The sequence below is a fragment of the Zalophus californianus genome, chromosome 6 (genome assembly GCF_009762305.2).
Source record: "Zalophus californianus isolate mZalCal1 chromosome 6, mZalCal1.pri.v2, whole genome shotgun sequence".
NCBI lineage: Eukaryota > Metazoa > Chordata > Mammalia > Carnivora > Otariidae > Zalophus > Zalophus californianus.
The window spans coordinates 144,450,602-144,471,670 of record NC_045600.1 but is presented as its reverse complement, the minus strand read 5'-3'; the positions used below and the strand labels follow the sequence as shown (position 1 = coordinate 144,471,670).

Below are 21,069 nucleotides of genomic sequence, written 5' to 3'. Positions count from 1 at the left end.
GAACTGAGGTCCTCTGAAGCCCGGTCACAAGCCCCCTGTGCTCTCTCCCGCTCTCCCTGGCAGAGGCTGGCGTGGGTCTGGGGATCGGTCTGTGCAGTGTGCCCTACTTCCAGTGCATCTCCGGCATTTTTGTCCACACGCTCTCTCCCGGATCTGTGGCACATTTGGATGGACGGCTCCGGTATGTCCTTATTTCTGTTGTCGGGGAAAAAAAACCAAAAACCAAAAAACAAAAACACCCTGATTTACAGCAGAGGGAAGGAATTCCTTGGAAGGCCAGGAGATTCATCTGGAGACGAGATATTTAGAATGACCCAAGGGTGCCTCAGAGCCTTGTTCTTCAGACTGTGGTCCCTGGACCACTGGCATTGAAATCACTTGGGAGTTTGTTAGAAATGCATAATCTAGGGCTTCTCAGCAAACCTCCTGGAGTGGAATCCGCAACTTAATAAGATCCTCAGGGATCTGTGTGCACGTTGCAGTGCAAGAGGCAGCATCTCAGGGAATTCCAGTCCGAAACAGAAAACACGAAGTGACCACACTTTAATTCTGATTTAACTAATACGGAATTTATAGTGACATCCGTAGGAGCTCCGGTGAGGTTTGCCTGTGTACCCTGTATGGGAAAAGAAGCTTACCAAGCCAATCAGTAGTATTCACTCAGCTTCTTGATGGCAGAAACAAAATATTGGCAGGCACTGCAGACTTATTTTGGTACAAAGAACTTCCAAGAGGAGCCCTGAATCTAAATTTTCTTTCCAGTAAGTGACTGGGGTCCGGGAACATTTATCCGGTCTAACTTGTTGTAATACTTCCAGCTCATGTATCTTCTCTCCCTGGGTTTGGGTTTTGCTACATCAGGAGAGTTTTGCCATATTTTTCAAGGTTTTCCTTCCTACAATTGCAGTGTATGCAAGGACAAGCCATGCTCAGGACAGCGTCTTGTTGGTGCTTCGAGTTAGGGATGGATTTGCCGTTGTCACGAGCAGGGCAGTGATGGCTGATTTGCTGAGCTGCTGTGTTCTCGCTTGGGACACAATAAGAGTTCCAGCAACTGCCTTAGCCCCGATCCCTTCAGACAGAGAGTCCTCCCTCCCAGACCTGCAGCTGGGTTGGGATTGTTCTGCAAGCCTCTGCTTTCCTTGGCATGTGGGGCTATATGGCTGTGGTCTAGACCGCAGCGTGGGGGACAGTGACATCAGTCCCAGGACCCCTGTGTTCCCATCCCTGCCATGCCGATGATCAGCCAGGCCGGTGCTCAGCAAACTGCGGCCCACCATCTGCTTGGTTTTTTTTTTTTAATAAAGTTTTATTGAAACACAGCCACACTCATTTGTTGACACATTGTGGCCGCTGTTTTCATGCTACAGCATCAGAGTTGGGTGGTTGTGACAGAGAGAGTGTGGCCTGCCAAGCCTAAAATACTTACTGTTTGGCCTCTTTCTGAAAAAGCTTTTTTAACTCTAAGCTAGGTCTTATGGAGGAGATGATTTCACCCTCTGTGCCTCAGTTTCCCCATCTGTGAGACAAGGGGGTTGGATAGCACCATCCTCTGTGTATGGAAGCATCCCTCTTTTCTACCTCACTTTTTTTTTTCTGGTTACGTAACAGAACAAATCTGAATTTTCCATAACTCACTTCCCGTCCTACAATAAGAATGTGCTCCATACCTTCTCTCCTTACTTCTTTTTGCAAGGACTTCAGCTGCTCCCCAGTCCGGTTATTTCTTCTTTACCTCTTAGCACACAAAGCGTCCATCTTTCCTCCTAACCATTCTACAGATGGGAACGCTGAAGCCTGACAGTTGTGATTGGTTAAATCATGGTTAATTGATTAATCGCTTAAATTGGTTCACCTACACTGTCAATCTCGATTAGGCGTAGTTTTAATGGGAGAAAAGGAGGAGGAAGATTACAGACAAACCTTTGTTCACGTTGCCCCACCCTGGGTATGAAACATCCCCCACACTGTGGCCGCGCAGTGAGGGGGTGAGCAGGGCACTGCTTTGGTCTGTCCTCCTCTGAGGGTCAGTCAGGTGGCAAAAGAACTCTACTTATTGGTGTAATTTTTAGGTCTCATCGAACAGCCCTGCCAGGAGTGGGACTTCCGGGAGGGGAGCGTCCGAAAGCCACATTGGTTAGCTTGCTGACGGCTTCCTGTGTATGCTTTCACAGGTTCGGTGACGAGATCGTGGAAATCAATGACTCCCCCGTGCGCTGCATGACTCTCAATGAAGTCTACGCGATCCTGAGTCACTGCAGTCCCGGGCCGGTCCCCATCATCGTCAGCCGTCATCCAGACCCACAGGTAACACGCCACCGGGGCGTCTTCTTGCACCCAGGCTCCACTCTTTCAGGACTCAGCTTTGAACAAGACATAGATGAAGGCAGGTGATGCTGGTTGGGTTTGGACTTGAATTTCCAAGACCCTGTTCCGAGTGTAATAACACGTGTCTGCAGCAGGGGTCCACTGGCAAACTCCTAGACACCAGAGGCAATTGGCATGAGCTTAGGGGAGCTCTTGCAGCTGGGTTACAAGCTCGAGGGCAGGAAAATATGGACCCAGCGCCCCTGCTAGTGATGCCAGGAATCAGTCAACTCATTCGTGCATCTAATGGGGACCCATTATGTCATTGTCCAGCCCTGAGCAGATAGAGCTGAGCAAGCCCTTGCACACAGTCCTGCCCTCGGAAGCTCACGGTCTTGCTAGAGACACTGACATAGAAATAATTGCAATACGGAGTGATAAGTATTCTGCGAATAGGGAGATACAGAAAGGAAGGTTGGCTCAAGCAAGAAATACCAGAAGTTAGCTTGTTCCAGGCAAAGAATTTGAGGAAGGACATTCCACGAAGTGGGGACACAAACTTCATTTGTAGAGTCACGAAGGGACCCGTCATAGAAGGAGAGGGGCGGGTTCTCGGGGGGCTGGGATGTGGGCACGGGGTGGAGAGGCCAAGGGTCCGGGTGGGCATGACATTGGAGCGACACTACAGTGGGCTTCCCACGGGGTGCTCAGAGCTCACATCGTATTCTGGGAGGTGAGGAGCTAGGGGAGCCATCTACTGTGGCTGTAGATGGAATATGTTCAGCTTTTATTTTTTAACCACTGATGGTGCGGTGGAGGACAGGGTGGAGGACGGGGCGGGGTGGGTGCAGCCTGGAGTCTGGGAGAGGAAGGAAACCGATGACGAGGACCTAAACTGCACAGTGGATGTGAAGAGAGGGTGGAGAAGGGGGCACGGGGGCAACTCGGGGAGAACTGGTCGTGCTGTCGGCCGATGAGCCCGGGGCACGTGTGGTCTCAGATGACTGGGGTGTTTTCGGGTTGGAAGCAGCACCAGCAACATAGAGAAGAGAAGGGGGGCGCTTGCGAGGGAAGAAAGGGTCTCATGTGGGGCATAAGGAGATTGAGGTGCCTGTGGGGTGTCCGTAGGCAGTTAGATTCAGGGCTGATAATGGCTGGTGCGTGGGGTCCAGTTTGGAGTGAGTCTCGGGAGCTGGGGCCGTGGGCGTCGGTGAGGTTCCTTTGGGGAACCTGGTGATGCTCACCATCACTATTTGTGGAATCCTTGCACGTGCCAGGCATCTTTGCTGAAAGACGTGACATACACAATTGCGTGTAGTTGTTGAAAAGCCATCTGAGGTCAGTGTGATTCTCCCTTCCAAGTCACAGAGTAGGAAACCAAGGCTTAGAAGGGAAAGAGGAACCTGGCTCATGGTGGAGCTGGTATGTGAAGAAGCTAGGCTTTAAAGCCTATGCTCTTCACTAACAGACTCCAAACTCCCCCACGGAAACAGGACAGAGATGGACTCACAGGCCAGATCCACATGCACCTTGTGTAGTGGGATTCAGACCCAGCTCTCTTCCGCTGTGGAGCACTGAGGATGAGCACTCTAGAGAAAAGCAAACTTTCTACGAAGGCAGACAAGTAATTTGTCTAAACCTCTGGAGATAGAAGAAAAGAAAGCGGCCTCAGTGTCTCTTGCTGCCCTGGGCACCGGGGGGAGAGGGCAGGGGAGTAAGAGTTGGGTGTGGGGTCAAGGCTGGGGCCCCTGGCCTCGTGGCCCTTGGTTCTGGCTGCAGGGGTGGGGCACGCAACACAGAGAGGCCATGAGGGTTGAGGGCCGTGGGGGTGAGGGAGTCAGGGTCCCCGTGGCCCAGAAGACAGAGCCAGGTCTTGAAAGGACAGCCAGGGCAGGAGGCGGGGGCACTGCAGACAGGGGAGTCCAGTGCGCAGACGCAGTGGAATGCCTGGTTCTGTCCAGCTCTGCTCCTCCCTCTCAGTGACACCTGGGACATCCATCTAACCTCTGAGAGCCTCTCGTCCCTCAGCCCTGGGATGGGGGAGTGGTCTTGACCTGGCAGGACTCTGCTGCTGATACTAGCTGCCGGCTCCGAGAGTTGACCGTTTGCTAGATACTGTGCCCAGCGCTTTAAATGATTTGTTGTTATTGTGGTAAGATACGTCCAACATCATTCACCATCTTCACCGTCTTAAGTGTACAGTTCGGTGGCGTGAAGGAAATTCTCCTTGTGCCCCAGCTAGCCGTCCATCTCCAGATGGCTTTTCGTCTTGTTAAGCTGAAACTCTGTGTCCACTAAACAGCTTGCCGTTTCCCCGTCCTTCCAGCCCCTGGACACCAGCATTCTACTTTCTGCCTCTGTGGTTCTGACGACCCCATGTACCTCACATAAGTGGAATCATACGGTACTTGTCCTTTTGTGACTGAATTGTTTCACTCAGCAAAATGTCTTCGGGTTTCATCCACGTGGCTGCAGGTGTCAGCCTTTCCTCCCTCGTTAAGGCTGCATGGTATCTCATTGTGTGGACGTACCATAGTCTGTTTATCCGCTTATCCTGCCAGTGGACCCTTCTGGCTATTGTGGATAATGCTGCTGTGAACGTGGGTGTGCACATATCTACTCGAGTCCCTGCTTTCATCGTCTTTGGGTATGTGTCCAGAAGTGAAATTGCTGGACCATATGATGATTCTATTTTCAATTTTTTGAGGAACTGCCATATGGTCTCCATAGCAGCGGCACTCACATCCTTATCAACACCTATTGTTTCCTGTTTTTTTTTTTTGATAGCAGTCATGTTATGGGTGTGAGGCGGTACCTCACTGTGGTTTTGATTTGCATTTCCCCAGTGAGGAGTGATATCGAACTCACCAGCCATTTGTACGCCTTCTTTGGAGAAAAGTCTATTCAAGTCCTTTGCCCATTTTTTAAATGGGCTGTTTGGATTTGTTGTTGTTGAATTATAGGTGTTCTTTATATATTCTGGATCATAATCTTTTATAAGATATACGAGTATTTTCTCCCATTCCATGAGTTGCCTTTCACTTGGTTGATTGTGTCTTTTGATGAACAGATCTTAATTTTGACTAGTAGTAGTCAAATTCATCTATTTTTATTGTTGTTGCCTGTACTTTTGGTGTCAAATGGCTTATTTTTTAAAAACCCTCTGACCTCACTGGGAAATCGGTTATATTATTGTTATTGTACAGAAGAAGAAATTGAGGCTCAGGAGGTCAAGTAACTTTCTAAGGGTACACAACTAGAAAGCGGAGGAACTAGGACTTGAACATAAGTCTGTTTGGTTCCAAGAGTCATACTCTTAACTATTAATCTAAGGTGATTAGTGACCTGTGACAGTGAAATGATGATGGGGATGGTGATGTCGGTGACGATGGTGATGATGGTGATGACGATGATGGGGGTGGTGATGATTTTGGGGATGGTGATGTTGGTGATGATGGTGAGGACAATGATGTCGATGATGATCATAATGATGACAAAGCCCAATGCAAGACATTTCTGCTGTTTTACATGAGCAGGTGACTCATATTTCCTAGGTGTCTGAACTGCAACTCAAAGAAGCTGTGGCTCAGGCTGTGGAGAACGTCAAGTTTGGAAAGGAGAAGCATCAGTGGAGTCTGGAAGGTAGGGGAGACAGTGAGCTCTGACTTGGATATCTTTGCCTTCTTAGCTTAAGGTTTAGCCATTAACTCGCCTTCGACCTCAGGGACATGAGTGATCATGGACAAGCATGATAAACGTGGACACAAGTTGAAAGCTAGCAGCCCACCAGCTAAGCTTGGCTCACATTTTCGCTTTGTTTGGGAGGCACAGGATGACAGAAGCATCTGATTTTGAATTTTTTTCAGTGGGCAGGCACTCTCCCGGCTAGCCATGTGCCAGGAGTCCTCGCCGTCCTGTTAGACCAGGTTGCCATTTGCACAGGTGCCTCCGTACGCGTTTGAGGTTTCAACCCCAAGATAATTATAATAGACCCTTTAGAACTAATATTTAATAATATCATATCTAACTTTTATTAAGGTCTTCTAATGTCAGACACATGGGCTAATTCATGCATTATTTTACCAGATCTTCACATATAATTCTGACGCACATTTCTTTTTTAAAAATTAAATTATTTATTTTAGAGAGGAGGAGGGGCAGAGGGGGAGAGAAGGGAACAGGCAGACTCCTCCCTGGGCTCAGACCCCCGAGTAGGGCTGCTCTCACCACTCTGAGATCATGACCTGAGCCAAAAATCTAGAGTTGGATGCTCAACTGAGTGAGCCACGCAGGAGGCCCTTTATGCACATTTAGGCCCCCAAAAGGTGGGGCCCTGAGAGGCTCTCTTACCCATAATCACTCTATGTAGTGCACAGAGCATTTGCACGGGAACCGGGTTAGCTGACTCCAGTGCCTGGGCATTATTTGCTCCTGCTGGGCATTGGCCACATCATCATGGAGCATATGATAGAACAACGTGCAAATATTGACAAGGAGGCTAAACTGCCTGCAAATGTTCAAAGAAAGGAATGGCCACAAAATTTTATTTCAACCGTGTTCTATCATCTCTACCCACTCAACATGCATTTATGCTCAGGAAAATATAACAGAGAAACTCACAAAAATTTCGACAGTGGTTATCTCCAGCTGATAGGCCTGCAGGTGAATTTTCACTTTCATTTCTTCCTTTTTGTGGCTGAGTTTTTTTCTAATTAGGATGCATTATTTTATGGCCAGGATGAAGCAAAAGCATTTTTTTTTCTTTAAAGAGGATTTGAACTGTGAGCTTGGCTGATCTTGGTTTTCTCCTAAGGTTAACGATTCTCTTCCATGGGGCTCTCCTTGCTCTCCTGGCCTTCCAGAATGAGCTGGAATTTGAGCAAGAGGCTGGGACTCAGCCTGTTCCCATTCCTATAACCACTGATTCTAGGAAAGCGACACCTGGAACTGTTTCCACTAGAGGAAAGGGCCTCTCAGGGTTGTGTGGCTGGCCCCTGGTGCTGAGAGTGGGTGCGTTGGGGGGTGACCCAGGAAGAAAGGCTGGATGGGAGGGAAGAGAAAGGGGGCTCTGGCTAAGAAACTGTGGTTTGGGGGGGTCTCGATTCATCCTCAGCTGGAAGAAATGGTAGCCTCTTGGTACAGGGCTCTACACACATTCACAGGTGTTTTCTGTCTTTCATACTGAGCCCTGAAACAAGCCCAGTAGCCCTGGAATTATTATCCCCATTTAACATGAGAAAATGGGGTGTTGCTGGCTGGGTTCCCCTGGAAGTCAACTCTGAGACAGTGTTTGGCAGGATGTTACCACGGAAGAGTCCCAGAGATTGGAGCCTGTGGAGGGGAGGGGACCAGAGGCTGGGTAGAGGGAGAGGTGAGCTGATGCACAGCTTCAGCCCTCGCCCCTGGAGTTGGGCAGCTAAGCAGCACATTAGAATTGTCTGGTTGGCAGGAATGGCCCCTCCTTTACAGGCCCCTCATCTCCAACAGGAATTAAAAACGAGCTGTCCCGTGTGTGAGGCAGCTCCCTGTAGGCAGCCCCCGGGGAGGCTGACAGTGGCAGGCACCGGCCACCAGTGCTCCCCACGGGTGGGACAGCAAGCCCTTCCTTGATGAGCAAATTGGGGAAGCATCCACGTCTCCATCACATGGAGACTCAGAAAGGCTGAGTGATTTTCCCAAGTGAAAGTCGTACAGCTCGCCCGGGACAAACCCAAGACTGCCGGGCTACAAATCCAAAGGGACCTCAGATAAGAAGCAGACAGCCTGGGGGTGCAGCGTGCAGCCACGAGCGGTCAGGAGCACGGTGGCCAAGGGTGTGTGTGCCCTCCAAGCTCAGCCGTGGGGGGGGGGCCCCTGTGCTTCCATGACAGGTGTCAAAAGGTTGGAGAGTAGCTGGCATGGGCGGCCAACCTTGGAGAAGGACAGAGAGAAGAACTCAGCACCCCCGCATCGCAGGGCTCAGAAGGTCATGATCCGCTCCAGCAGTGACAGCAGCTACATGTCCGCGTCCCCCGGGGGGAGTCCTGGTAGCGGCTGCAGGCAGCAGTCTTCTGACCTGGAAGTCCCCACCCACAGCCCCAGCCTGTCCCTAGGGCAGGAGCAGACACTTCCCACGGCTCCTTCCGGGCCGCCCCAGGAGAGCCCACCCCTCCCTGGGACGCAGGACAGCCACCCGCCCCTGAAGCTGAAGAAATCCTTCGAGATTTTGGTGAGAAAGCCCACAGCCTCCAAGCCCAAGCCTCCGCCCAGAAAATACTTTAAAAGTGACAGTGACCCTCAGAAGAGTCTGGAAGAGAGAGAGGACCGCCTATGCCCTTCTGGGCACACCTCACCCACATGTGGCCAGGTAAGAGAGGAGTCTGACAGGTTCAATGTTCTCCTGAGCTCCAGAGCCAGGAATCGTGCTTCTGTAGTTATTTGTTAATTTGTCTTTACCGTGTGCACTGTTGTTCTTGAGCACGAGCGGGAGCCTTAGCCACGGGGAAGGAAGGGGTCTCCTGCTCCTTCAGAGGGAAAAGGCTCAGCTCGAGCTTAGGGCCGACCGTGCCAAGACTGGAGGCTTGGCGGGTCCCAAACCGAAGCCCCATTCCCGCTGAGTGGCTTCTGGGCTCCCTCCTAAAATACACTGGGCTTTTCAGCTGCTTTCACGGGGGTCATTCTCCAGGCTGGCCCTGATGGAGCCCCAGCAGAGCTCCCAGAAGGCCATTCCGCGAGGGGCAGGCAGGGGGGCTTCTGCGAGGGGCTGGTTACCCGCTTTCGGAAGTGAGTTAGTCCATTGGGTGGTGAGACATTGGCTTCTGTGTCTTTCCCAACTCCTCTTGCCCAACTCCCACTTCTTTCTAGGTGGAGCTTGGGGGGAATCCCAGGTTCTCTGAGCCTCAGTTTCCCGTCCTGCTCGCTGGGGCTGTTTGGAGGCTCCCTGCTCATTGCGTGGAACCACCTACGCCAATAATCGTAGCTGTGATTAGTCTTCCAGCACATCCATGAAAGACCTCGGCTTCCTTCCCCTGCCGCCTGTGCCACCCCCTTAGAAGAAGGTCCACCAACGGCCAGGCAGCAGCTGCAGCTTGGGCATCTTTATGCCCAGGCCCTGTGCGGAGCACCACGCGGCCGCTGCCCCAGTTCAGTCCTACCCTCCTCCCTACCCTGGGGGGCGAGGCGCGCGGTCACGAAGGGTCCCCGAGCTCCAGCTCCCTCCACCAGTGGCTTGACCGCCAGGCTCCACCGCCTTTGTCAGCCCAGACCCCAGCAGCTGCCGTGGCCACGCAGGGGGCAGCAGGGTCCCCGGGACCTTCCCCCAACGGCCTGGCATGGGGCTTGACCAAGCAGGAGGGGAAGAAGGCCGGAGTGGTGGGAGGGGGAGGTGGGGGGAAGAAGGCCGGAGTGGTGGGAGGGGCAAGTGGTGGGAGGGGAGGCAGCTGGTGACAAGGAAGCGGGTCCTGCCCAGAGCGCGGATGTGGCTGCTTCGCTGCTGGCCTGATGAGCTCCTCGCTGTGGGTCCCTTCCCCCGCCTCCTGCTTTAAGCCAATGCTGCCTTCCCCTGTGGGTCCGGAAGGACAAGCAAGGAACAGGCAGGCAGAGAAGCCAGGCTTTTCGCTTTGCTCCCGGACACTCGGGAAAGGAGCAGGGGCTTTGCCAGGGGAGGTCTACTGGCTGCAGGGCTTCCCGGCGATACCCTGGGGGTCCCTGGCTAGGCCGGGCCATAGACGGGCGCCTGGCTGGAGGGAGAAGCGGGGTTTCTGCAGGAAGGGCTGGCAGGGGGCTTGGGCATGGGCACTTCCTCTGAGCAGCTTTCCCCGGGCTGAGGTCTGCTGTGCGGCCTCCCCCGCGGCCCCTTCTCTGTCCCTCCGCCCGATCCCAGGGGGCCAGCAGGCCCGTCTCAGCAGCACGAGCTGCAAGACCTACTTCTCCTGGGACTCGGAGTCCCAGAGAAAGGACAAAACCAGGAAGCAAGCCTGGACCTCACTGCTCAAGGCTCCTCGACCATTTCTGGGGATTTCTCACTGGATGTGTCTCTCCTTGGCCCGTCCCTCCCTCTTGCCCTCCCCTGCGGCAGCCTTTTCTCTCCGGGACAACCCCCAAATCTTTCCCATCCTGTGACTCCTGGGGATGTCACCTGCACAACCAAAATGACCCTCGGCATATTTCCTTCAACAAAAGACCGGTTCTCTCCCTTCGAGGAAATCAGCTCAGACCATCCCTTGGGCTGGAACCCCTGACTGCCCTGTAAGCCCACACGTCTGTCTTTTCTCCTTTCCCCTCCCTCTCCCTCACTCACGGAGCACTGTGCTGGGGAAGCAGCTCAAAGTAGCTTTCAGAGAAATTTGAGTAAACTTGGATTTATTTCGGGGGCTAATTAAGAAAAAAAAAAACAACCCTCCCACAAAGAGGGTATAATACCAGTTTGTTAACGAAACAACAAAACGCATTCGTGTCTGTTCCAAGAGGCAAAGTGGCTTTGATTACTGTGGTTGGTACCAGAGTGTCAGCCTGTAAGAGTGTCAGCAATTCACGGGTGTAGACAAATATCACCCTACGGAGCTCCCAAGTGAGCAAAGCTGAATTCCAGCCACGTATCATCTTTCCTGTGTGATTAGGGTCTCAGGTGCCACCGGCCTAGTATTTCAAGCTCCAAATGCCATGGCCAAGCCTTGCTTCTTCAAAGGACTAGTTCAAGGAGCCCAGTGGTTCCTGAGTTGCTTGGTTTCCCTGTATTTCCCAAGGCTCTCCCCGAGCTCAGGTCTCCAACGGGGACCTTGGGGTGGGGGACAAGGCTCTGTGAGCCCATTTCTAGCTCCTGTAGCTGTCTGTCAGAGAACGTTTATTGCCAACGTAGATGTTCATCTCGGGCCACAGACGTCTGCCATTTCTGTTTTAGTCCCAAGCGATGCATTTATTCCCCCTTCTTTCCTTCCTCTGGGGAGGAAGCCTGCAGCCTTGTGAAACAGGCAGCCTGTCATTCCACCTGCTTCTGGAATGAAAGAACAAACACGGAGGCCACCACAGAGTCACCAGGCATTGCTCCTGCAGATGGGCCAACATGGAAGCGTCCCGGTGATGACACTTCTCCTTCTTGCCTGGCCCGGCGTCATGCTTGTCCCTCTCACCATGTCCTGCTCTCCGGAGCACTCCCTTCTGCTTCTCTGCCTGGGAAATTCATACTCTTTGCTCAAGACCCAGACAAAAAGCATCTCTCTAGGAAGCCTCATTCACCCCTCTGCTTCCTTGGGGCCCTGGCGGCCTCTTGGTGCTGCCGGATGCAAACTCCAGGCCAGTAGGAGACGGGTGCTTGGGGGTCGGTCCGGCTCCTTCCAAGGCTGTGTCATGAAGGAGCTTGAGACCGCATCCGGGTTCCGTGGGGAGAACACGCCTGCCAGGGACTGACCAGGCCATGGCAGGTGAGGCAGAGGGCAGCCGGGGCGCAGGCCCCGAGGGCCTGGCATCCTTGCGCTGTGCTTGTGATGGAGAGCCGTGCGGGAAGGGACTGATTCGCACTCGCCTCCGAGTGTTCTCACCTTATGTTTGCGAAGGCCAGGTGCCGGCTCTCCCCCTCCCCGGGGCAGGGCTTCACCTGGAGGCAGCCACCCTCCACACCCCAAGCTTCGTGTCCCTGTCACACGGGACCCAGGGCCTTGACGCTTGGCAAGGAGGAGGTGTGTGCAGGACGCGGGCTCCCTGGAAGCCGCGGGGGCCCTCGGGTGTCCAGCGAGCAGGCAGCGCCAGGGAGGAAGGGGCCCCCGTGTGCAGAGCCACCGGGGAGCCCGTCATGGGAGCAGCTGGGCGCGGGCTCTCCGGTGCCAGCCCGCGTGCGCCTGGCCTCTCACGGCTGGAGGCCACCGTTTTCACGTGGCCTCGCTTCCTGTTTACACCACAGGAAGCCGGAGAGCAGCTGCCACCGCCACCATTGCCACAGGAAGACTCGGCGGGGAGAGCCCCCCGCACCCTTGCCTGTTCCCCAGGGCCTGCGGCGGGCCCGCCGACGCCACCCTGCTCGGAGGCCGAGCCCGGGAGGAGAGGAGGCAGCCCAGGTAGGCTTTCAGCTCGGGCTTCCCGAAGGCAGGAAGGAAGGACCTTCTGGGTTAAGGTCCAGGAATCAGGTAAGGATGTGGGTTTGCGCTGAGGACAGAGGGCCGTGCAGGTTGGTGAGCAGGCAGGAGCCCTGAAGTGCCCGGGTGGCAGGATGGGGGGGGGCGCTGCCAGACTGGGGACCCTGTGGTCAGACCGGCTATGCCGTGGAGAGGCTCGGTCCGGGCAGTTGGCGTGAGGACGGAGGGGGACGGCATTCCAGCAGGCGGCATCCAGCGTGTCCCAGGCTGAGGATGCAGCATCGCGTTCTTGGGTGGGCGCTGTGTCCGTGAGGCTGGCGAATGCTAGCTTCCTGAGGCGCCGTGCTAGGTGCTGGAGGGAAGGAAGCACAGAGGGACAGAGAGAGGGGCAAACCAGGTCGGGCCATGAAGGAGCTCCCCAGCAGCCGTGGCTACCCACCATATGCCTGTTGGAGAAACGCTCCATGAAACGTGCATGTGTGGCTCCCGGAGGGTCGGGGGGGGGGTGTTGTGAGTGGAAACATCTGGCCCATCTAGCCCTGAGCAGGTACCCCATAGTGGTGGGCTCCCTTCCTCCACTCTCCCTTCCCTTAGTCACCCCAATTGAGGAACACAGCAGAGAATAGCCCGGTGCTCTGCTCGCAAGAGTGCCTCACCCCCGTGTGCCAAGGGCTTGCTGGCAGGACCTCTGACTACGGAGCTTTAGGACAGCCCCTTGCAACAGAGCAACGGATAAATGCAGAACTGGGCTGAGAGGCCTGGGGCCCCCGGCAAAGCCCCGGAATGCATAGTAACCACACAGTTCTTCCGGATTGTGCAGAGCATCTCCAATACCTTGGAGGCTTAATGCTGTCACGGTTTGCTTCCCTGGAGGCCCCGCCCCGAGACGGGGGACAGCAGAGGTCAGTCCTCCTCACGCTGGGCTGCTTCCGGGTATTAAGCATCCCCCAGAGCACAAATCCAGAGCAGCATACTCTTCACCAGGGCAAGATCAGACCAGGGGGCCATGGGAGGGTCCACGTCCACTTGGCGTCTTGGCTGCGTGGGGCTGGGGGGCCGGCCTCGCTCTGTCTCCGGGTAAGAGAGTCTCCCCACCTTTCTAGAGGGGACGCACAGATATGTAAGAGGCTGAGCAACGAGAGGGGGGTTAAGAACCGAGGTGAGCTGGGGTGCGCCCCGTCTGAAGGCATGCACTTGGACAGTGCTTTTTAATGAGATGGGTGGTTGAAAGCAAAAATGGCCACCAATCTGGGACCTTTGGCTTACAAGTTTTAAAAGGTACAAAAATTACTTTGGCTTTTAAATTTGCAATGGCTTATGAGCAGGTTGCTTTAGTGCAGTGGAAAGGACACTAAGAATCAGGAGACGCGGGGTCTCGCCCTGGCTGTGCCAACAGGTGATCCCTTACCCGGGTGAATGTTGGATTTCTCAGGTGTGAAATACCAGAGATTGGCCCAGATATTCTCTGCAGACCCTTCCAGCTCTAAAATGCAGAGAAGCTAAGTCTTGGTTCTGTGGTGCAGAGAATGGTACCAGGGGTTGGGGGGGGTAGCTGCTCCCCCAACCAGGGCCCAGCACATGGGCTGGTCTCCTCCCCCAGAACGCTCCTTGCTATCTAGCTCTGAAACGAGGACAGGGGTGTCATGCTCAGCTTTGGCCTTGTTTCTGCTCCCCAGGGATTCAAACATCCCCAGTCAAACATCCACTCCTTAAGAGGCAGGCTCGAATGGACTATAGCCTTGATATCACCACTGAAGACCCCTGGGTTAGAATTTCTGACTGCATCAAAAACCTATTTAGTCCCATCATGAGCGAGAACCACGGCCACATGCCTCTGCCACCCAGCGTCGGTCTGGGTGAAGAAGACGGGGTGCGGGGCCACCCAGACGGGACGCCGCCCAAGCCGGATGCCACGGGCGGTGCTCCCAAAGCTTACAAGTCGGTGGACAGCGGCACCGTGAAGAAGGGTCCCCCCGTGGCCCCCAAGCCAGCCTGGTTTCGCCAAAGCTTGAAAAGTTTGAGGACGCGTGCCCCGGAGCCGAGGCGGCTGCCTGATGCGGCCTCCCCGGCCCAGCCGACCCCCGCGTCCCGGGAGCGCCCGGGGCCACCCACTCGGACCTTCTCCTCCTCCATCCAACAGAGGATCAGCTCCTTTGAAACCTTTGGCTCCTCGCAGCTGCCCAACAGAGGAACGCAGAGACTGAGCCTCCAGGCCTCCTGGGGGGAAGCGGCACAGGCTCCTGGGGAACAAGCAGGAGGACAGGTCGCTGGCCTCTCGGGCCGAGGGGCCGCCCCCACCGTCCAGTCGCCACCACCAGAGCAAGAGCACCTGCCGCGGGGCTCGCCCACCTCCTCCAAGACCCGTGAGCCCGGTGTGTCGGGGTGCCCTGTGCCAGGACGGCAGTCCAGTCAGAAAAGCCCCCTCCCTGACCCCGACCCTCTCTCGAGGCTGTTGTCCACACAGACTGAGGAGCCCCAAGGCCCCGTTGTCAAGATGCCGGGTCAGCGGGCGCGGAGCTTCCCCCTGTCCAGGACCCAGTCCTGGGAGATGAAGCCGCTGGATGAGAAGACCAGCAGGCTCTACTCCATCAGCAGCCAAGTGTCATCGGCGGTCATGAAGTCCCTACTGTGCCTTCCATCTTCCATCTCCTGGGGCCAGGCTCCCTGCAGCCCCAAGGAAGGGGGTTCTCCCACGTTGTTGGCTGGGGACGCCCCAGCTGTGAACAGTTCTGCAGAAGCTCCTGCCTCGGACACAGGCTTCTCGCTCAAGTGAGTGTGCCCAGGATCTTCTGCAGCTTCCTGTCTTCCTGTTCTTTCTCGTCTTTCTTTCATAACCACGCATAACTTTATTTAAAACAATGTCTCGGGTACTCTAAGGGATTGTTCTACCTGTTCTTTCCTGGGCATGTGCATGTGCATTACACCCTCCGTATGAAGGAGGAGTTTCACAACCCCTGGTCCGGGGGTGGGGAGGCGCTGGTGGTCCCCGGTGGGTGGCCCATGGAGGTTTGGAAAGCAAATGCACATCACACGTGTCCCGCTCCTGCTCAGGAAGTTCAGACTGGAGCCGGGAGAGGATGACCCTCTCCCCGCCTCACTCCCCGAAGGGATCCACACATACTCTCTACGTGGCTTCTGGCCCCTGGACTGGGCGTTAGGATGTCTAGGACCCAGTCCCAGCTCCGGCGCTGACTCCCTGACCACGAGCAGGTTCCTCATGCTCAGTTTGCCCTTCAGCTGAGATTAGGAGGTGCGCAGGACCTGCTCCAAAAAACTGGGTGAGTGGGGCTCCAGTTCCCCGGGGCTCCCACTGTGGGATGAGGTCCTGCCTTGAATTAGAACAACTCTGAGAATTGTTTACCAGCTTTACTTCTTATTCTTAGACTGCTGAGAAAGGTTTGAGACCCATTGACCCTGATGTTTCATGTTCCAGCCCCAGCAGACAGCCTGGGAGGGAACAGGAGTGAGCCTGGAACACACATCTAGAGCAGGGTCTCAAGAGCCAGACCGACCCATGGGTAGCTCCTGGGAGCCGGTCAGATGTAGAGGCGCCCCGTAAAGTTGAGGTTTTCCAGGAGCTGGCTCTCTCTGGCTGAGAAGCGATTCTCCAGTCGGAACTGCGAGGCTCACCATCAGAATGTACTCTGCCGCGGGATCTCTTCACCTGCTGGTAGTAAAGGTCTGCCCATCAGAGGGAAGAAAAATGTCTTCTCATTGAAACCACAGTTTCCTGCAAAGTAGGAGGCGTAGCTGAAAAAAAGCTGGCTACAGAGATATCAAAGTACGTTCCAAAGGAAAAGGAAGGCCAGTTGCTGGGTGCGTGGGCACCACTTGTGGTTATTAGGTGCTAATAATGGGGGGGGTATGGAGGTGCTGAGGGCAGGCGGGAAGGAGCGCAGGGGTGAGTGTGCGAGGTACCATGGCCATGATCTGACTGCAATGTTGGGGCCCAACTGTCCAAAGCATCCGCTGTACTCTGGGGTGAGGTGCTGACATTGGGAAACCCTGACCGGGAGTCCGAGACACCATGATCTGTGATCGTGAATCCCGGATCTGGGCATTTCACAGCTGTGTGAGCGCAGACAAGGTTCGCCCTCCATAAGCCTCAATGTCCTGATGGCTTCGGTGGAGGGATGCTGGCATCTACTCAGATTTGTTACATCAGATTACAGAATGCACGTCGGTGCCTAGCCCCATGCCTGGAACAGAGTGATTACACAATGATCGTGAGCTCCTATTAATATTCTGATTCGTACCATGTGCTGTTTCTCTATGAAAGCCTTTCAGAGCTGAGAGAGTACACAGAGGGGCTCGGGGAGCCCACAGAAGCTGACAGCTGGGACCACAGCTCCCCTCAGTCTGGCCAATCGGTCATCTCCCTGCTGAGCTCCGAGGAATTAAAGAAGCTCATCGAGGAAGTGAAGGTTCTAGATGAAGCGACGTTAAAGGTAGGCTTCCTTTGTAAGCACTTACAGTGGCCAGAGGGGATGCAGAAGCGGCCCCCACGGTCCTGCCCCTGGGAGAGGGACATTGTGTCACTGGACCACAGGAAGACCCGCCACTCAAAGGAAGCTTTGTAGCTTATAAAGTGCTTTTAATCATTGGCTTATTGCATCTTTTCAACCATTTTGTAGGTGAGAAAGGTAGGGCTCAAGAGTTTTCTTTCTCTAAGTTCTGTGCCACGTCTCCATCCCACGGGTTGCTGGCCAGACGTGCGTGTCCAGGGAGATGCTTGCTTCACGGGAGCGTCCTGTTATAAGCAGCCACGTGTTACGAGCTCTCACCGTGGAAACTTCAGGGGAAGTGATCGATCCCAGGGCTCGCAACTCCCCCCCCGCCGGGCCGCACCGTTTCACTCAAGTCATTGTGAAAGTCCCACTTCCCATATGCTCCTGAGCACACCCCAAAGATGTGAGGAGAGGAAGTGGCCAGGCAGAGCTGAGGTCAGCTCAGCTCAGATGAGCACCAGCTCAAGGGCTTGCCCCTCCTGGGTCGTCCCAGATCTGCAATGGCTTTTTGCACCAGAAGCATCCAGACTGGGGTGAAAGCATAAAGGAGGCATCATAGCTGAAATTCCCAAGGTCCAGGTGTTGGCTCAGGCTGATGCTCTGGGCTGCGATTCACTCATCACCCGGACCCTGGGACCATCATCCCCCAGCTCTTCATTCACACAGAATAACAGGGTCAAAAGTGTTGTGTCAAAAACAAAGAGCTGTCTTGTCTAGGGTGTCACTGGGAGGCCATTTGTTTTTCTGCTGGGCAAGAGCAGGTAACCTGATACTTGGGTCAAAGTGGGGAGATCTGGGCCGATGCTGGGGTAGAGGTGGGTGGAGCGGTCCCCTCATACCCCTGGGTCTTGGGGACTCCCAGTCAAGGGATCACAGAGTCACAGCTGCACTCCAGGAGCTCTCGCGGTGTCAGAGCAAGGGAATCCTTTGAGGTAAGGTTATGCCCTAGCACCAAGGTACAAATTGGTGGCCCGAGAGCCACGTGGACCTGTAGGTGTATTTTATTTGGTCTGCGTGGTGACTGGTACAATTATTATATTCTAGAGATGGTAAAACCTGAATTGATACCTGGGCATCTGGCTTCTCTCTTTGTTGAAAGGGAACCGTCGGGTAGCACTGGGTCTGCATTGCTATGGAGCACCAGGTCCTTCTGCACAGGAGATGGGCTCCCTGGTTCTCTGCAGAACATGGCAGAGCCATGTTCCCCAATGGGCTGGGTTTCCAGCTGACTTAGTGGCACCCAGCCCTGTCCCAACCAGTGTGGGTGCCGGCGGGGCGGCCAGGAGGGGAAAAGAGTGACACCTGTTACTTTACACACACCTTTTCTCTCCTGAACTTCCCGTGACTCCAGAAAGCACAGCACTCTGGGTCCGGATGATGGAACAGGGTTGAGGAAGGGACAGAACTTGGCATGTGGCCACGCTGGGCCTGGCGATCCAATCAGCCTGACGTTGCCTCTTAGATTGTTCAGGCTGGCGTGGCACATGTTTTTAATATATGTGTTTCCTTCCACAGCAATTAGACAGCATCCACGTCACCATCTTGCATAAGGAGGAAGGGGCTGGCCTTGGGTTCAGCCTGGCAGGAGGAGCGGATCTAGAGAACAAAGTGATCACGGTGAGTGGCCCAGCGCTGGGGGTACGTGAGAGCCAGAGACAATGGCCCCAGCAGAGAGAACACCTGCTAGGAAGGGCCTCTCTGGGGGTCAGACAAGTGGCTGGCACCAGGCCACCGGGCAGGATTTTGAAGGGGAGCTGTTGGCACCCCATCCTTTATAAGAAGCCTAGTCACGTCACCTACGTGACTCCATATTCTACCCTCATCATGATCCTTCACCAAACAAGGAAGGTCTCTGTGGGCCCCAAACAACTTGAATATGCCAAACGAAATCTGAATCACTTGTGGAACCTTAAAAAAAAAAAAAAGTTACAGGTGTCTCAGCCTCACACCAGGACTGCTAGATCAGAATTTCTCGGGGTTAAAGGGGGACATTTTAAAAAAAAAACTCTGTCTGGAGGGACATTTTAAAAAACTCAAACCCACCGAATGTCACTGAAGAGTACACTTTAAAGTGGCTCATTGTATGTTACGTGAATTTCAAATCAACAACAAAAATTAGAAGCAAATTTTATTCAATGTCTCTTGTTTTGGACAGAGACCAGTAACCTGTTCACGACTGAACATTTAGACAGGAATGGTTTATGGTCACAGGGGCCTTCATGAAAGGCTGTACAGCCGGGATTGAAGACATGGCCCTCATAACATAGCACAGCACACCTGGGTGCAGAGGGGCCTCACCTGGATAGGAGGACACCTGGGGAAGGCAGGTCCTGTAAAGGAGGCTGCTTTCCTGGATTTGCCCACTGGGATGGGGGCGGGGAGTTGGCTTGGATACTGGAGAGGCTGCTGATGGTTGGTTGGGGCACTAGGGCCATGCTGGAAAGAAAAAGCAGCAGCTCCTGTGAGGGTTCACAAAGCACAAGGCAGGCTGCACCCTGAGGCTTTGGATCGCGTGGTCCAGCCCCTGTTCTCTGGGGATCTGCTGGAGCCTGGGGGGAGAGTGGGGAGGCAGCTGTCCCCCATCACCTGCACCTCTTCCTGTGGACCCCATGACTCTGGCCCACACCGTCTGAGCTGCAGTGGGAGTAGTCCACCTGTCTGCCCACCGTGTCTTTCTGACCCAGATGGTTTCTGGCCGTCCCATCCTCATGGACCGAGCTGTGACATGGCCGCTCCCTGTCTCCAAAGCGGGGTGCACTGTCCTCGTCGATGGCTGTGTTGTCTCAGTGTATTCTATATGCGGGCTCACACGCATCCCCTTGCCCAGCTGAAAACAAACCCTCCAGCTCATCATCAGCCAGCATGAAACACACCACACCTCCCGGCAGGTGACCTGGCCCATTCCTATTGGTCAGTTCAGAGCCTCCCGTGTGTGAGCAGCGACTTCCGTCTTTGCAAGCAGCCTCTCTACCACAAAAAAAGCACATAAAACCACCCGGGCCCTATTTCTGTCACTAAGCAGCAGCGGCCTATAAAGGGGCTCCTGACTGTGTAGTTGACTTTCTATTGGAGGAGAAGTGAGAACTGGCCTGTGAGAGTAGTACTTGGGATCTTTGGGTCTGCCCCAAGTGGTGATTTCTCTCCACCCCGTTTGGCCAGCCACCCCGAGACACGGCAGCCACTCAAACACCAGGAGGAAGCAACGCACATCGGCCAGGCATATGCGCCAGACTTCCTCTTTCTTCCTCCGTGCGTGAACACTTCTGTTCCTTTCCCGAGTCATTGCAAGAGAACTAATGTTGAGCCCCATCCATGACCGAGGGCCGTGCTGGGCACTCACTGGCTTGTCTAAACCCATCTTCCCCATGACTCGGGGAGGGTTTGCTGGACATGGAGGGACTGTGGCGGAGGGACTCAGATGCCCAGCAGAGCTTCTGCCTCATACTTGGGACTCGTACGGAGCCTGGGGATCCTCGCCACATCTGACGGCATCACAGAATTTTTCGGACACCAAAATAACTTAGAGAAACAGCCAGCCTGGTTTCCATGACGATGTAGCTCATCTCAGTGACCGCCTGTGCACGCTGTCATGCCATCCTCTTAATTATGCGCGTTAGAATTGACCTCATTAGAGAGGCAGAGGCAAAGACATGAGATGTTTAAAAATCCCACATATTCTGCTGAAAGGAGACCACAAGGGGTGGCTAGGGCATTGTGTTAGGAAGGGTTCTGAGGACCAGTCTGGCCATGATTGCTGGCGATCTCTGCTCTGGGTGGCTAGGTTTCACTAACTGGTCCGGATCCTCCTCCAGCAAGAATCTGGATCTGACGCCAGGTGATTCCTGGGTCTTGACTTCCTTTGGTTTGCTCAGGTCCACAGAGTGTTCCCCAACGGGTTGGCCTCCCAGGAGGGAACTATTCAGAAGGGCAATGAGGTTCTATCCATCAACGGCAAGTCCCTCAAAGGGGCCACACACAATGACGCCCTGGCCATTCTCCGCCAAGCTCGGGACCCCAGGCAAGCCGTGATTGTCACCCGGAAGCCGGCTCTGGAGGCCACACCTGAACTGAACTCCTCCACGGATTCCTCAGCCTCAGCCTCTGTGGCCAGCGAGGTTTCTGTAGATTCCAGTAAGTGCCCCCGAGCTTGGGGGAGGCCCTGTGGACCACATCGCCTTTGGCCACGTGGGGTGGGTGCTGCTGGGGCC

At 54.6% G+C, this 21,069-nt stretch overlaps 1 protein-coding gene across 4 annotated transcripts in view; it reads left to right on the top strand.

Moving 5' to 3' along the window:
* Positions 1 to 21,069, top strand: part of IL16 (interleukin 16) — a 97,009-nt gene that overhangs the window by 73,211 nt on the left and 2,729 nt on the right. Inside the window, exons 10-19 of one of the 4 annotated variants that reach the window (XM_035727925.1) lie at positions 64 to 181; positions 2,175 to 2,307; positions 4,634 to 4,711; positions 5,862 to 5,949; positions 8,178 to 8,653; positions 12,182 to 12,335; positions 14,030 to 15,122; positions 16,633 to 16,801; positions 18,377 to 18,478; positions 20,734 to 20,992. In XM_035727925.1, coding sequence (XP_035583818.1) covers positions 64 to 181; positions 2,175 to 2,307; positions 4,634 to 4,711; positions 5,862 to 5,949; positions 8,178 to 8,653; positions 12,182 to 12,335; positions 14,030 to 15,122; positions 16,633 to 16,801; positions 18,377 to 18,478; positions 20,734 to 20,992 — 2,670 coding nt within the window. Of the gene's footprint in view, positions 1 to 63; positions 182 to 2,174; positions 2,308 to 4,633; positions 4,712 to 5,861; positions 5,950 to 8,177; positions 8,654 to 12,181; positions 12,405 to 12,516; positions 13,431 to 14,029; positions 15,123 to 16,632; positions 16,802 to 18,376; positions 18,479 to 20,733; positions 20,993 to 21,069 lie in introns of those variants that run through there. The other 3 variants (XM_027569595.2, XM_027569600.2, XM_027569605.2) reach the window with 3 other exon arrangements.